A 16,646-nucleotide genomic window follows, 5' to 3' on the forward strand; every position below is an offset into this window, starting at 1 on the left:
ATGAGCCAAATGTGCCGCCTGCCGGCCTGGAATGTCAGAGAAGACCCGCGGACGTTAACGTTATTCCCGGAATGCGAGTCAGTTTAACGAGCCAGTTACATGCCTTTGCATTCTTAGACATTACCGTTTGCTTTAGTTTGTATGTTACATACAATTGGCCAAGTTATTTATTATTATTATAGTTTATGGGCTAGAAATTCTGCCAGATTACAGGCACTAAGCGGCCATTTTCCCCTTCATTTCGCTCGTCTGAGCCTATTTAAGCCTGTGAAAATCTTGAGCAGCCGAAGGGACTATTTTGTCTCCGGTTCTCAACTCATATCCAAGGTTATGAAAACTAGATTTTGATTGCAAAACGCATGAAAATATAAATGAATGGTCTTGTTTTGTTTATTTGGCAAGTGACCATGGTATACTGTAAGCGGGTTAATACACTTCGAGGTGTCGACTCCGTGTCGTCCATTAATTTCTGATAATGGACACCTCGGCATGCATTAACCCTTACTTGTATTTTTACATCTTTACATTTCAGCCTTTCACATTTAGGCCATTTACACTTGGACCGCCTACTCGACTGGCGTCCTCTGCGATGCTCTTTTGTAACTAAACCACTTCCACACACAGTCAGACGTGGTGCCACTAGGCTACTGTGTACTATACAAATAATAGGAAACACTATTTTTTTTTACCTTTTTATTTATACAGGGGGAGTCTCACTGAGAGCAATGCTCTCTTTTTCAGGAGCGCCCTGTTCACATTCACACACACATTCATACCTGGAAGCTGACCAGTACAACCACAGTCTGATCTGTTGGCCATTGAGCAGCTCCACTGGAGCGGTTGGGATTAAGGGCCTTGCTCATGGGCACCTCAGTGGTGGTAATGAGGGAAGGGCAAGCGCTGCCTTTTCACTTTCCCCACCCAAATTTATCCTGCCGGTCCCGGGGATTGAACCGACGACCTTCCGGTCACAAGCTCGCTTCTCTAACCGTTGGGCCACCACTGCCCCTGGTGCCACCTACTATAGAGGTGGCGCGAGTGGAAAGATTTTTATTTACATTTTTTAACGAATACTAACTACCAAATGGACCGTACTTGATTAGTGCACTTCAATAATACACTAACAAACTAGGTTAGACCACCCAAATCAGTGTTTTTATTTTACTATACATCCCGGAACATGGCGCTAATGTCGTTAGAATTCTCCATCCACATATTGTTTAACGTTAGCATTTCAGCTAAGGCTATTGTAACAAACATTATGAACGTGATTAATAAGACGTACAAAGCCCCACGATGCTGCCAGTAAAATAACAGTCGTTCAAAGTTTTATTTGTCTCATGCCAAGGTACAATGTACAGTAAGGAAAGTCATGGTTGTAGCAGGGCTTGGAGAAAAACACGCTTATCACTTAAAAAGGCCCAGTGCACCCAAAAAATAAATGACTATTATACTATCAATGCTAGAAACCATATAATATCAGTGCAGTTTTATTATTACTTCTAACAATCGTGAGATAACTCGGCTATGGGAGCAGACCTGCATATGCGACTATTTTGGTCACAGTCTGGAACCCAGCAAGTTATCTTATATTATCATATCTATATACCATATATATATATTATCATTGCTATCATTAAGGCTCCTTCTAGACCTCAAGCTTGCCCCGACCAGCTCCCTTTCAACCTGGCAAAGGAGGGTTCCAACTGTCTATAATGAGCTCCCTCTTTTTCTGAATGGGAAGGCTGTGTGGTGGCTGCCATCCCTGTGTTAGCATTTCCTTAGTGGCCATGATCCCAGGCTCAGCCAGCCACAAAAATCTATATGTGATCAGTTTTAATTAAAACTGCTGTCATCTTCAGGAATGTTATTATAGGAGAGTTAGTTGTGACTTATTGGTTATGCCAGTTAAATGATTTGTGATGGCTTCCCAGAAATTTGGAACAGAGGGACACTCCCACTGCACATGCAAAAAGTCCCATGTTAGTTTGACTGACACCCGAGTACAGTTTGGGGTTGGCGTGGCATTCATATTAAATCTTTATTTGGGTGTCAAATATAATCTTGAATCAACTAAACATTAACTGATAATTTGGATTCTGTGAGGATGATAATAGACCAGGCTGCTATTAATACACCGGGCTACTGCTGCCCAGCGACCAACTGTTCCATGTCTGCCCTCCCTCCCCATCTGCCTCACCTGTTTACAATATCTTCCACTAATCTCCCTCTTCCTCCCAGGTCCAAGAAATTCATTGACTTCATAGAGGGCTGTCTGGTCAAGACGTATCCCAGCCGACCATCCACAGAGCAGCTCCTCAAGCACACGTTCATCAGGGACCAGCCCACCGAGCGCCAGGTCCGAATCCAGCTTAAAGACCACATTGACCGCACGCGCAAGAAAAGGGGAGAGAAAGGTAAGCAAATGAGATACAAAGAGTCTGGCCTTGGTAGGGCTGAGTATCGCTACTCAATACCTTTTAAGGTATCGACAGAAATAACCCAGTACCAAGTAGTAGGCTAGCCAGAACCCGTCGGGTCCCGTGGGCTGGCCCGTGCCGCAGGCGGTCTGGTTTGGCAAATTAGGAAAATATCGCAGGTGCAGGCGGGGCAGGCTCAGAACGTGACAAAGCAACATTATTAAATAATTTATAGAGTTAGAGCAGTGAAACACGCCGACAAACCCTTTATTAAAGATGTGAACTCTCTCTCACACATACACAGTCAGACAGACTGGCGAGTCTGAAGCCGACTGCACCTGCTGCACTCTCTACTATAGCCTACATGGTGGAGTAAAGAAACGCTTCAAATGAGGTAGCCTACATGTATGTGCCCTCAAAACAAACATTTTGGAAGGATTATTCTCTGTAATTATTATTTGAAGTGTCCATAAAACGAATCCCACCGCAAATTTTCTGTGTGGACTTGACTGTGATCTGTCAACTTTACTGCACGTTGACCAATTGAGAGCGCATGAGGTAATTAAAAGAAATTGGAAAGAATAAAAACTTTCTGTAGCCTACCTCTCTACCTGCTACCTCCATTTGAAGACCTTGGATTAATTGAAGAAAGACAGATAATAGAGCTCAACAGGCACGTGACTTTTTGTGATGTACCGTAATTTCCCCCCGAAAGTAAGTTCTGCATTCCATTTTTTTCATAGACATTTCGATAAATCCAAATATAACGAGTTTTGAGGCTCGAACCAAGCCAAAAAGTCTTCCAGAGAATCTAAAGTGACCATAAAACATTCGGTTTAAGCGAGAACAAAAAATAACAGGAAAAAATATTTAATTTTTTTCCCGAAATGTCTATGGAGAAAATGGACGTGGAACTTACTTCCGGGGCAAATTACGTCCCGAAAAGTCACGTGCCACTACCGCAGCAGCTAAAACCCATACAGTCTGTGGTGGTGAATTCCAGCGTGGTGTATGTGACGGGGTTGGCACTTCAGCGTGCAGATGCCACCAAAACATTTGAAAGTATGGCTATACTACACGCCTGTGATGTTTACTGTTGCACTGCCCAAATAATACTTCCTTGGACCATTTGTAGACGTATTTAATTAATATTTCAATAATTTGAACACTTTCAAAATGTATTTGTGTAAAAATCTTTTGGATAGGGAGGAGTGGTGGCTTTTTATGCAACTGAATGCTTCCATTCAAATGATGGGTATCGAATGAAATGAGAAAAAATAAAAAGGCTCTATCCTCCTGACAATGTAATTGTTTACTGTGATGTATTCACCACCCACTTGACCCAGTTGTGTTAAGACTTCCTGTTCAAAACACTGTCTGTTTTACCTGGTCACTAGTACTGTACTGTCACAGGAAGTGTAAACACAATAGGAAGTAACTGGCTGACCTGTGTTGGAACATAAGGTGAATAGGATCTGATCATGTGGAGTTTGTTTTATTTTAAATTTTTTATAGTTTTCTGTTTTCTGCTCATTTGTTCTGTCATAACAAAAAAATAATGTACGAAGTGGAATGTGGAATTGTGGATATAATGATAGTGACGAGGTGGCATGAATGTTTTGTATTGGTTTGTTTCTATGTTGTTTTTCTATAAGGAAAATTATGTAAATCTGTATGATGGCGGATGGTTTATAGCAAGAACTGAAACTACTGTATATTGTGAGATTTACACAGAAAGATGAAGAAAAGAAAATATATCGTACTCTATTGTTATTAGTATCACTGGTGTGCTGGTATTGTAGTTTTTGTATTTTTTTATTTTTTTATTGATTTTCCAAGTTTTCATCCCACGTGGGCAATAGAGTACAAAACATAAATATTTACTTCAGTTCACTTGTTCTTCTTTCAAATACAACAAAGTATTAAACATTACGTAAATTGAATTCCCCGTTCCCATCCCTACCACCCCACCCACCCATAGGATTACAGGTTCCAAAGTACATGTAGACGAAGCAAAGACACTTGTACTGAGACAATTGAGTAGTCATGTAAGTCACTCAGAGAAGAGGGAGGGGGAAGACAAAAAGAAGGGGGTGGAAAGGGGTGGATTATGGAAGAATGCTCACTACTGTAACAGGACTGATGTATATTCTAGACCTACTCTTCATCTAGGGGTTCCTGCAAAGAGTCATACAAGTTTAGGAAGGGACTCCATATCCTATCAAAGGTTTGAGAGGAGCCTCTGATCGTATATTACATTTTTTCTAGCTTCAAGAAATACATGGTATTGTAGTTTTTTAAACAGTACTCAGTCCTAGGACTCATTGAATGGGCACGGACCAGCTTACATTGTCTGGATGTATGTGGATAGTGATGAGGGGATGATGTGTTTTTTTTCATGTCTGGACTTTCCTTTATTCACATTTTCCTCTAGAAGAGACAGAGTACGAGTACAGCGGTAGTGATGAGGAGGATGAGAATCGTGGAGATGAGAGAGAGTCAAGGTAATTGCACTTCAGTGTCCTGTCCAAGGTAGTATGCAGTCTGCATCCTGGTAATGATTGGCCCCATAAACCCCTCTGTTCTATCTGCTGCTTTTGTTGTGTAGTTCCATCCTCAATGTGCCCGGTGAGTCCACCCTGAGGCGGGACTTCCAGCGTCTGCAGCAGGAGAACAAGGAGCGTTCAGAGGCTCACAAGAGGCAGCAGGCCCAGCTGGCTGCTCAGCGCAGGGACCCCGAAGAGCACAAGAGACAGCTGCTGCACGACCGTCAGAAACGCATCGAAGAGCAGAAGGAACAGCGCCGCCGCCTTGAAGAGGTACAGTAAGCTCCAGAGTTCATGTCTGTAAGGAAACGTCAGAGGATGTTTTACCCGCCTTCCAACTTTTCTTCTGTCTTGTGGCTCCTGAGCTGCCGAGTCCTTTACAAAGCGGGGGGGGGGGGGGTCGTTCTAAATGTCTATGGAGAAAATGGATGCGGAACTTACTTCTATATATATATACTTCTCTCTATATATATATATATATATATATACATATATATATTTGTGGCCTGGCGGGGGCGTCATTGAATGGCCTGTGGAATGGTAGGGGAAACACTGAATGCTGTATTGACCTTGCTGCAGCCAGCATGTTCACCCTGTCTCTCTGCACATCACATCACATTGGTAGAGATAGAAGCTCCCGTTCCCCCGCTCCTCGGTTTGTAATGCATATGACGTTAGTCCCGCTCAAATAAATACAGGCAGCCATCGAATTCAAATGAATCGTCCATATTCTCTAAATCAGATAAATATCCACGGTGTTTACTCCAAGCGGAACATGGCGGCTTGATCCACTGCAGCTGAGCTCTCAACTATCACTGATGTGAGAGTCTCACAGGACTTAGTGACACAGTGCCCGGATGTGACAGCTGGCTGAGAGAGGTAAACAGGACTTGGTGACACAGTGCCTGGATGTGACAGCTGGCTGAGAGAGGTAAACAGGACTTGGTGACACAGTGCCTGGATGTGACAGCTGGCTGAGAGAGGTAAACAGGACTTGGTGACACAGTGCCCGGATGTGACAGCTGGCTGAGAGAGGTAAACAGGACTTGGTGACACAGTGCCCGGATGTGACAGCTGGCTGAGAGAGGTGAACAGGACTTGGTGACACAGTGCCTGGATGTGACAGCTGGCTGAGAGAGGTAAACAGGACTTAGTGACACAGTGCCCGGATGTGACAGCTGGCTGAGAGAGGTGAACAGGACTTGGTGACACAGTGCCTGGATGTGACAGCTGGCTGAGAGAGGTAAACAGGACTTGGTGACACAGTGCCCGGATGTGACAGCTGGCTGAGAGAGGTGAACAGGACTTAGTGACACAGTGCCCTGATGTGACAGCTGGCTGAGAAAGGTGAACAGGATTTAGTGACACAGTGCCCGGATGTGACAGCTGGCTGAGAGAGGTGAACAGGACTTGGTGACACAGTGCCCGGATGTGACAGCTGGCTGAGAGAGGTGAACAGGACTTAGTGACACAGTGCCCTGATGTGACAGCTGGCTGAGAGAGGTGAACAGGACTTGGTGACACAGTGCCCGGATGTGACAGCTGGCTGAGAGAGGTGAACAGGACTTAGTGACACAGTGCCCGGATGTGACAGCTGGCTGAGAGAGGTAAACAGGACTTGGTGACACAGTGCCCGGATGTGACAGCTGGCTGAGAGAGGTAAACAGGACTTGGTGACACAGTGCCCGGATGTGACAGCTGGCTGAGAGAGGTAAACAGGACTTGGTGACACAGTGCCCGGATGTGACAGCTGGCTGAGAGAGGTAAACAGGACTTGGTGACACAGTGCCCGGATGTGACAGCTGGCTGAGAGAGGTAAACAGGACTTGGTGACACAGTGCCCGGATGTGACAGCTGGCTGAGAGAGGTGAACAGGACTTGGTGACACAGTGCTTGGATGTGACAGCTGGCTGAGAGAGGTAAACAGGACTTGGTGACACAGTGCCCGGATGTGACAGCTGGCTGAGAGAGGTAAACAGGACTTAGTGACACAGTGCCCGGATGTGACAGCTGGCTGAGAGAGGTAAACAGGACTTGGTGACACAGTGCCCGGATGTGACAGCTGGCTGAGAGAGGTAAACAGAACTTGGTGACACAGTGCCCGGATGTGACAGCTGGCTGAGAGAGGTAAACAGGACTTGGTGACACAGTGCCCGGATGTGACAGCTGGCTGAGAGAGGTAAACAGGACTTGGTGACACAGTGCCCGGATGTGACAGCTGGCTGAGAGAGGTAAACAGGACTTGGTGACACAGTGCCCGGATGTGACAGCTGGCTGAGAGAGGTAAACAGAACTTGGTGACACAGTGCCCGGATGTGACAGCTGGCTGAGAGAGGTAAACAGGACTTAGTGACACAGTGCCCGGATGTGACAGCTGGCTGAGAGAGGTAAACAGAACTTGGTGACACAGTGCCCGGATGTGACAGCTGGCTGAGAGAGGTGAACAGGACTTGGTGACACAGTGCCCGGATGTGACAGCTGGCTGAGAGAGGTGAACAGGACTTGGTGACACAGTGCCCGGATGTGACAGCTGGCTGAGAGAGGTGAACAGGACTTGGTGACACAGTGCCCGGATGTGACAGCTGGCTGAGAGAGGTGAACAGGACTTGGTGACACAGTGCCCGGATGTGACAGCTGGCTGAGAGAGGTAAACAGGACTTAGTGACACAGTGCCCGGATGTGACAGCTGGCTGAGAGAGGTAAACAGGACTTAGTGACACAGTGCCCAGATGTGACAGCTGGCTGAGAGAGGTGAACAGGACTTGGTGACACAGTGCCCGGATGTGACAGCTGGCTGAGAGAGGTAAAGAGAGCGGCTCACATTTATGACAGTATCATATAATCAGGATATGAGCCGCTGCGTAGCAGAAAATAAGCTATTTACAGGATGTAAATACACGTTTAGCAGGTGCCCCTACCTATGGCCTCTGTTCTAGGCCATTGCGCAGCGCGTTCTGGCTTTTGAATCATTTTCAGAAATTTCACCAAACATAAATCCACCTGGAAATAAGGTACACGTAAAAAAAACAATTCTCCTTCAAAACCTCTAAAATGGCCATGTAACGCCGGTGTTACGTTTCAGATGTAATTGCTGTTCATTCATCATTAACATGGTGAATTCTCAATGAATCTATTCATGTCACACACCATATGAAAGCTCTGAATCTTGCGCGTCGGTCGACCACTACCATGGTTTTTCGGATCAGATGAAGACAGCGAAAGTTATAGCTGTTCGTGTGCAAAGAGTGTACACAAAACACACCGAGATGAGACCTACCTACGTTCAATGCCGTGTCACACCTCCAAATCAACATGGTTCATGGTATTCTTGGTATGGAAATCAAGGCAAGGGTCCAATGAACAAAACTAGCCATTACATTCAGTCACCACAACATCCTAACTCCGACAATCGTCAATAAAACACTATTCTTTGACTTTACAAATCCGTGAAGTAGATATTGTTTTTGTTCGGTTTCCGGTTTATAGCACGTGAAGACGAAGGGCGGATGACGAATGATGCACCATTTTGGAAAATATACTCTCTCTGGAAGAAAATTAGTCCTTCCACAAGTTTCTGCGATCCCTTTTGGCTGCACAGTGCGTCAGTCAACTCAACTAGCACTCCTCAACTTTCCTCTTGGCTGTGTGCGACTGTTGTGTGTAAACGTCATAGACATCGAACCCAATGGCAGGTTCTTATACTTTGACTGACCAGTCTTTTAGCCAATGAAATTCCCTTTCAAACGGGTCATCGCTTCCTGTGTTTGATTGAACCGTTGTAGTTTTATGCCTATGCGAGTATGCGCACACAAGACAGCAGTTTCATTTTGCATGGTTGCCATGAGTGCTGCAACCATGCACCTTTCAAAGGGAATGTATCCTATGCTCGATCGGTGAGTATCTCTACATGCATTTTCAAAATGTTTCAAGCCCCTTCGGGGGCAATAGGCTTGACATCATCATACCACTGGGCCAATCCCTGAAATTTGGCCCAATGACACATAATGACAGATATTCAAGCCCCTTCGGGGGCAATAGACTTGAACCCCTGGTTATTATTATTATTTTCACTCCGTAAAACTGTGTATATCTCAGAAACCCTAAGGCCCACACTAACCACCCAGGCTAGAAAACTCACCCACTACTCGGAAACAAAAAATTACACCAATCTACCAAAGTTTGGCGATATTACCAACACCTCATTTCCTGTTTTTTTAACCATCCATACCACTGGGCCAATCCTTGAAATTTGGACCAATGACAGACATGACAGATATTCAAGACCCTTTGAGGGTAATAGGCTTGAACCCCTGGTATTGCCGCTTGCAGCTATATTTGTTGTTGTTGTTGTTATGTTCTATTATTATATTATATAATGTTTAGGCTTAACACATTATAGTTCAACATTGTCTGTCAGCTTATTTGTGGGCCGACAGTGTCCGTAGATAGAAAGAAAAAAACATTGCATGGATGCAACTGGGACGTATCCTCAGTGATGTACCCTGGGGTCATAGGATGTTTCGGGTCTCGCAACATCATACACCCTCGCCCAGGTGACCCAGCCGGGGCTGGCCAAGCCCCAACTTACGTCCCAGTAGCTACCCACGATCAGCCCTCTAGGAAGGGTCGAAGGTGGTCACGTGGTCAGGGCCACTCAATCCGCTGCTCCGGAACTACTCTGCCGGGACCGGGGGAGGGGGAGGGCTCTGGTACGTAGAGGGACCGGGCTCTGTGGGTTGCCACCCGGCCGGGTTCCTCCCTCGTCTCACCAGGTCTAGGACCTGTGCGCTGCACCAGACTCCCCCGCTCCAAACATCTCATTCCGAGGTGATGGCATCTTGGTGGATACCATGCAGTACCAGTACTTGGTGGCACTGCAGACTCCACTTGAGGCTTGAATGGCCCTCCTAAAAGGCCTCTCGTGGATTGTTGGGCTTCTTCCTCATGGAAGACGCAGGGTGGGGAGCTAACCCATACTGCTACGCGAATGCCGTCCCTGTTCCGGCTGTCAACTGACTCTCCAGTAGTCACTAGTCTTTCCTGGTTGTCACGTAGTCTATTCCTATGAGCCACTGGCTAAGCCAGGCTAACTAAGAAAGAAAAAAACATTGCATGGATGCAACTGGGACGTATCCTCAGTGATGTACCCTGGGGTCATAGGATGTTTCGGGTCTCGCAACATCATACACCCTCGCCCAGGTGACCCAGCCGGGGCTGGCCATGCCCCAAATACGTAAAGATATGAAAGTGTAAAAAAAAGGGGGGATTTGAAAGAGGCAACACTCACAGTTGGTTTTCATTACGTCATTCATTGTTGTTATCTTATATTTCTGGAAAGCCTACATTAGAGTGTTCTCAGCATTGATAGGGTCTTTTAATAATTGTGATATTGAAAAATCCATTTCGTTTAATCCAGTCAGTTTTAAATGTCCATGCCCATGTAGTATGGGTGCCATGGTGAGGTATTCCACAGCACTAAGGATTTGACTCCCCTCAACCAGGGAACCCAGAGTCTATCAGTCGGATGACTAATAAGACTCTGAGACAGACTGCTGATATTTTGGTGTTTCTGCTGTAGAGCAGATGTCTCCTCCCCCTCCCTCCCCCCCAAGACTTCTGCTTCTGTGCACGGCGGTCATTGTTTACAGTCCGATAACTGCAAGAATGGAGTTGGAGTTGAGTGATCGATACTTTTTGTATGCGTTTTATGTCCAGGCGACATTTTGGCTAATCTATTCACCTTATGTAGCCACGCCCATTTGACCCGGTTGTGTGGTTGTCACGACTTCCGGCTAAAAAAAGAAAAAGACCGGCTGCTCCAATATCATCCAACTCTGAATTAACTAATCATTTAGCCAATTGTATGTAACATACAAAATAAAAGCAAACGGCAATGTCTAAGAATGCAACGCCATGTAACTGGCTCGTTAATTCTCGCAATCAAGGGAGTTACGTTAACGTCTGCGGGTCTTATAGACGTAAGTGGCTCGTGCTGCGCTCGGAGGAGAGAAAAACCATCTGAAGCTTTGTTTGTTGGAGTCCAGGTATGTTTTACAAGGAAGTGCTCGTCATTGTCGACGATAACGTTATCTGACCTGGCTAACAGTGGATACTCTGCTTGCTTGCTGTGTACCGAGCTCAAAGTAGTAGGCTACGTTCTTTGTTTTACCCCCTGCACTGTCCGCTACAAAAACAATTTTCTTCTTCTGACCTTTCTTTTGTATTTCGCGCCGTGACCAGCGGAAGTGTTAACACGACCCGGAAGAATTTGGCCCGCCCGTCGTCCACCCCGTCGTCGGACTGTAAACGACGACGGAAGCGGAAGTCTTGGAGCAGACGTCCACTCTACACCGGAAACCCCGACATATTGTCCGTCTGTCCCAGAGTCTTATAAGTTATTAGTGCTCAGACTGCTCCCCTATCCTACCTCCTCCATCTTACCTGTCCCCTCTGTCCAACACTTATTAATGATGAACTGACACCAATAAGAGAGTGGACATGAGTTTGTGTTTTGTGTGTCATTACTCAGTGGGAGGCTCTCTTTGCACCACAAAGAGCAAGCCTCTGTAAAGAGAGTTGTTTGAATGTCCTTTTGAAGAATCAGATAAAACGGCCAACCGTCGCTGTCAGAAACTAATAACTGACCAAGAGTTTGAATCGGACTAACACTCTCAGAAGAGGTGTGTGTGTGTGTGTGTGTGTGTGTGTGTGTGTGTGTGTGTGTGTGTGTGACTCACAACTGCTATTCTCTGCTTTTTCCAGCTCTCTGCACAAAAACAAGGGAGGGTTTGCTCAAAAGCAAGCTCTCCATGATCAATTCCCCTGTGCAAACACAGCCTCCATGCTCATTTCTCTTTCCCCTGTCTCCCTTTTCTCCCAGCAACAGAGAAAAGAGCGAGAGATGGTGAGGCAGCAAGAAAAAGGTCCCCATCGGAGACTTGACGATATGAGACGAGAGGAGGATAGAAGGCTGGCTGAGAGGGAGCAGGTAACCAACCACAGGACACACAGGGGCTGCAAACAGCCAATCGGTGAGAGGTGTGGGCGTGTCCGTCAGCAACCCTGTGCCAGTCGCTCTGGTGGTGAAATTCCATGAGTAGGTTGCCATAGCAGCAAGGATCTAAATGAGTGTATTTATTCACAGATGAGTTTTGTGTGGGTGAGCTCTCTGCGTCTCTCCAGTCTACCCCTGCTAACACACAGCCTGCCATCATATCACAATCACCATGTAGTGGCAGTGCAATATTGATTTGATATTGGTATGATCACTTTTGTGTGTGTCTCTATTACAATTACTTAGCAGGGAGGGATAGTGCAGGTCTTTCCACTAAACATAGAAATGCAATGCTAGAATTGTAGATTTTTATCAGAACACGCAGTTTCCATTGTTGATACCGGAATGATTACATAACTGTTTCCGCTTCTATCTTCTACCCCCTCCTCCTCCTTCTCCATCTTTCCCACTCCTCTTCCTTTCATTCTTGCTTTTCTGAACCAATTTCCTTACACGTGTGTGTGTGTGTGTGTGTGTGTGTGTGTGTGTGTGTCTGTGTGTGTGTGTGTGTGTGTGTGTGTGTGTGTGTGTGTGTGTGTTAGGAGTTTATCAGACATAAGTTAGAAGAAGAGCAGCGACAGTTAGAAATCCTTCAGCAGCAGCTGCTTCAGGAGCAGGCACTGCTCATGGTAATTCCTCCCCACTACTCCTTAAGATGTCTTGCTCTTGACTGCAGTGGTTCCCATATTCTCCTTTTGGTTGTCGTACCTCTCATCGTTGAAAGTGATTGATTGGCTGGCACTTAAGTATTATATGTATTCTCAGAACAATATGAGTTGTTAACGATATCTATTTTTGCCAAAACACACTGCAGCAGCGACCCTTCCATGTCTGCTGGTGCTTTGGATATTTGGTGTCATGCAGTCCTTTTGGCTTGTTGCCAGCTGGGATGATAACTGTCACTGTCACATTTTAACAGCTCTTCGTGTACTTTTAACAAAATAGTCATAGTCTGTACATGCCCACCCAGTGGCGTAGCCAGAAATGAAATTGCAGGTGGGCCTGAATAAAAGTGGATGGGCCACACTATTGACGTAACTGACATTATCACAATCAGAATCAGCTTTATTGGCCAAGTATGTAGACCAGGGGTGGCCAAACTTTTTTGGTTGTGGGCCGCATACAGAAAAATATAAGGAGTCGCGGGCCAAACAATATTAAGCGCGGCAGTTTTCGCGGCAAAAGAAATTGGACCAGAAAACCCTTGTGCCATCAAAAATGTAATTTCTACCTAAATAAATATATGACACAGTTTATTGATGTGCTCACCTATTATAATGGGTATTTCTGTATGTTTTCAAATTTTCTTTTCCTGTGCCAACAGGTTAAGACAGATAATTTAACATAACATTAGTATTAAACATTCATTCAGTATTAAAAATGTTTAAAAATAACCAGGTCAGGGTACTCAAGTATAACCCATTTTTAATGGTTTTAAATAGAAAAAACGAAATGGGGAATCTGTTTTTTTGTTTTTGTTTTTCCGTTTTTTTCCTGTTTTCGTTTTTTTGTTTTTGTTTTCCGTTTTAAACTTTAAAACAGAAAAACGGGAAAACGTTTTTATCATATTTTTTTTTTCTAAATTTATGGCGGGCCACTTAAAAACGGGCAGCGTGCCGCAGTTGGCCTGCGGGCCGTAGTTTGGCCACCCCTGATGTAGACATACAGGGAATTTGACTTTGGTATACGTTGCTCTTAATGTACTTTCAAAGGAAAAGAAAATGTATGCATACAAGCTAAAATGAATAAACAAGGACTGCGATCAAAGGTAGGCTAGAAATAATTGTATACCTATGTACAAATCATTGTATAGCTCACTGCAAAGACGGTAAAAGTAGGGTTTGTTTGCTCTCAAAAGGGTGTAACTGCATGTATGCCATTTTGACACCTACAGTAGCAAAACCCCACTTTTGACACTGACCAAGCCTTGTGGGTAGAGGATTCAAAGAGCTTAGCTCGGCTCAAAATGCATGCTGACATAAGTAATGCTAGAATGGCAGCATGATCACATAATTTCTCCTATTCTAATAACAAGAGTAACAACTTTCCAGTCATACGCAATTTAGGAAATTCCAAAACTGTTTAGGGACCCCAGTATGCAAAAATATTCAAATCGAATATTTTAAAATAACACATTTATACGGCATGCAAAACAATTGCGTGGTTTTTGCAAAACTGCATAGGATTAGTATAAGTGGGCATGACTATAAAGGGGAGACTCGTGGGTACCCTTACAACCCATTCTCATTCAGATATCTTCAGGTGAGAGGTCAAGGGACCCTTTGAAAATGGCCATGCCACTTTTTGAGCTGCCAAAATCTACCCAAAATTTAGAGCATTGTTTAGCCCCCTTCTCGACAAGTTAACATGACAGGGTTGGCACTAATACATGCCTTAGATCTTCTAGTTTCATATGATAGCAGGACCCTCACTCTATCTCTAAAAATGAGCCCATTACAGCCTCTGAAAGACAGTAATGTCAGCCATTTAGGAAGTTTTAAAGTCTCGTGATTGGATGGGCCTAGGCAAGAAGTAGCTACGCCCCTGTGCACACCTCCTGCAGCAGTGTCACCCAGCAAACCGAAGCTACATCAGACTTTAAAGTGAAATAAGTGATGAAATTGTGAACACAATCAATCGTCATGATGGAAAAAACTAGGAAAATAAGGCCCAGTTTGAAAATAACCATAATTATCCTGTAATTAGGCTGTCTGAAAATCACATGGTATTTGATGTGTTCAGTCAAAAAGATTGAACTGAAAGTTAGATTGCATGATTGCCTTTAACAAATGGGAGACCACAACAGATTTTCAAAAGTTGACCTTAATGGATTGTATTCCCTTTATTGCAGATTATTTTGCATTGAATATTAAAGGGTGGGACCATCAACAATATTAAAAACAAGGTTCACAGAATGAAAATAACTTTTTCCTTGAAGTTGGATACCTGTTATCTGTAAATCCATCCACCTTGTCACTTATCAGGGTCACTGTGGCAACAGGGCAGAGTAGAGCTGCATGCACAACCGTTTCCTCAGCATCTTAGTTTCTTGGAGAAAGAGGTGCCCATCCTCACCTAACTAACCGCGTCGCACTCAGCTGTCACCACGGCACCAGGACTGAGCACAGGCCACAAACTGGCCGCCGGGTTGGTGACATTAAGGTGGCATCTGCTGTTGGTGGATGATGTCATCCTTCTGGCTTCATTAGGCGATGATCTCTGATGTGAACTGGAGCACTTGGTAGCCGTTATGTCTTAGGTCATTTACATTTTTCGCCAATAATAATGAATATGCACTAACAGAATAACCAACAATAACAAACACTCAAGTCAAAAATGATTTTGATTCTGTGAACTCAATATTGTTTGTGATCATCAAATGTTACTTTGACTGATAAGTGTACACAATCACCAGACGATCCAGTGTTTCTACTTGAGAGTCTGTCATGTTTTAGTCTCTTCTGTTTAGTGCTGCACGATTAATCGAATCGCAATCGCGATGTCAGCACGTGGATTACATAACCGCAAAAGGGTGCGATTATTTATAATAATAAAAAACGTCTGTTTGTGTGTGCCTCGTCTAACTAACGTTACACGCGACGCAGCAGATAATCAAACGCATGTTTCTCTTTTCTCTGCCATCACACTGGACATCAACACTAGCAGGAGACTTCTCCCACTCCCGCAAATACAGTAATGTTGTGCATAACGTTAACATAAACGTATAACATCTTACCTAGAGAGAGCAGCCATGAGATCGCTAACAGCTGGCTAAGCTAAGTAAATAGCCGATCAGAAAAGCATGTAAACAGCCATGTGATTAGTGAGAGAGTTGGTAGGAGGAGAATGCTGCAGGTGCTTATGCAGAACTAGTGCGTGTTTAAGTGTACACCAGGTAATGAGCCACTGTGATGATGAAGAATATAGCGAGATTAACCGGGCTGAGAGCAGAGAAAAAACACTCCAGTCAGTCAGCTTGCACATGACTCCTTCAGTGTCTGCACTCTGCACATAACCTCCTTTGAGAGAGCCTGGTGACACGATGTTAACGTAACCTCGTGTCACCAGGCTCTCTCTAAAAAAAGTCACGTGAGTGTGGCGTTTAAGGCCATGTGTAATCTGTCGCTACTGGGTGTGTATTACTCATTGTATTACTGGACAGACATTAACTAACTTTGCAGTCTGAGCCAGCTTACACAACCTATGTGCTGTAACACAGTGCTGCAGTTTATATTTTTCTGTTTGAGACAGGCAAATGTCTCAAACATAGATATCACAGTATGTTGTGAAGAGTACATGGCTATATAATTTGTAAAGATTTTATAAAAAATATATATATTGCTGTATTCTGATCATAAAATGCTTTATATTTTTTGAAAGATAATTTTATTTCAAATTGTTTTATTTGTTTATTTTTAATATATTTTAATAGATTTCATGTATTTTAGTCTGATACTGTGAAACCGTGGTATTTTTGTCCAAGGTTATCATACCGTCAAAAACTCATAACCGGCACATTCCTCACAATCGCAAATCGCAATATTGTTCATAATAATCGATAATCGCATCCTTTCTCCAAATCGTGCAGCACTACTTCTGTTGCATGGAGGCAAATTGGACGCAAGT

At 44.4% G+C, this 16,646-nt stretch overlaps 1 protein-coding gene across 1 annotated transcript in view; it reads left to right on the forward strand.

The window, feature by feature from the left end:
* mink1 (misshapen-like kinase 1) overlaps positions 1-16,646 on the forward strand; it is an 87,197-nt gene that overhangs the window by 37,798 nt on the left and 32,753 nt on the right. The window contains exons 9-12 of the mRNA XM_083648109.1: positions 2,242-2,417; positions 4,855-4,924; positions 5,029-5,239; positions 11,847-11,954. Of these exons, the coding sequence (XP_083504235.1) occupies positions 2,242-2,417; positions 4,855-4,924; positions 5,029-5,239; positions 11,847-11,954 (565 nt within the window). The remainder of the gene's footprint in view (positions 1-2,241; positions 2,418-4,854; positions 4,925-5,028; positions 5,240-11,846; positions 11,955-16,646) is intronic.

The sequence above is a fragment of the Poromitra crassiceps genome (assembly GCF_964638095.1).
Source record: "Poromitra crassiceps genome assembly, chromosome: 1".
Classification (NCBI taxonomy): Eukaryota; Metazoa; Chordata; class Actinopteri; order Beryciformes; family Melamphaidae; genus Poromitra; species Poromitra crassiceps.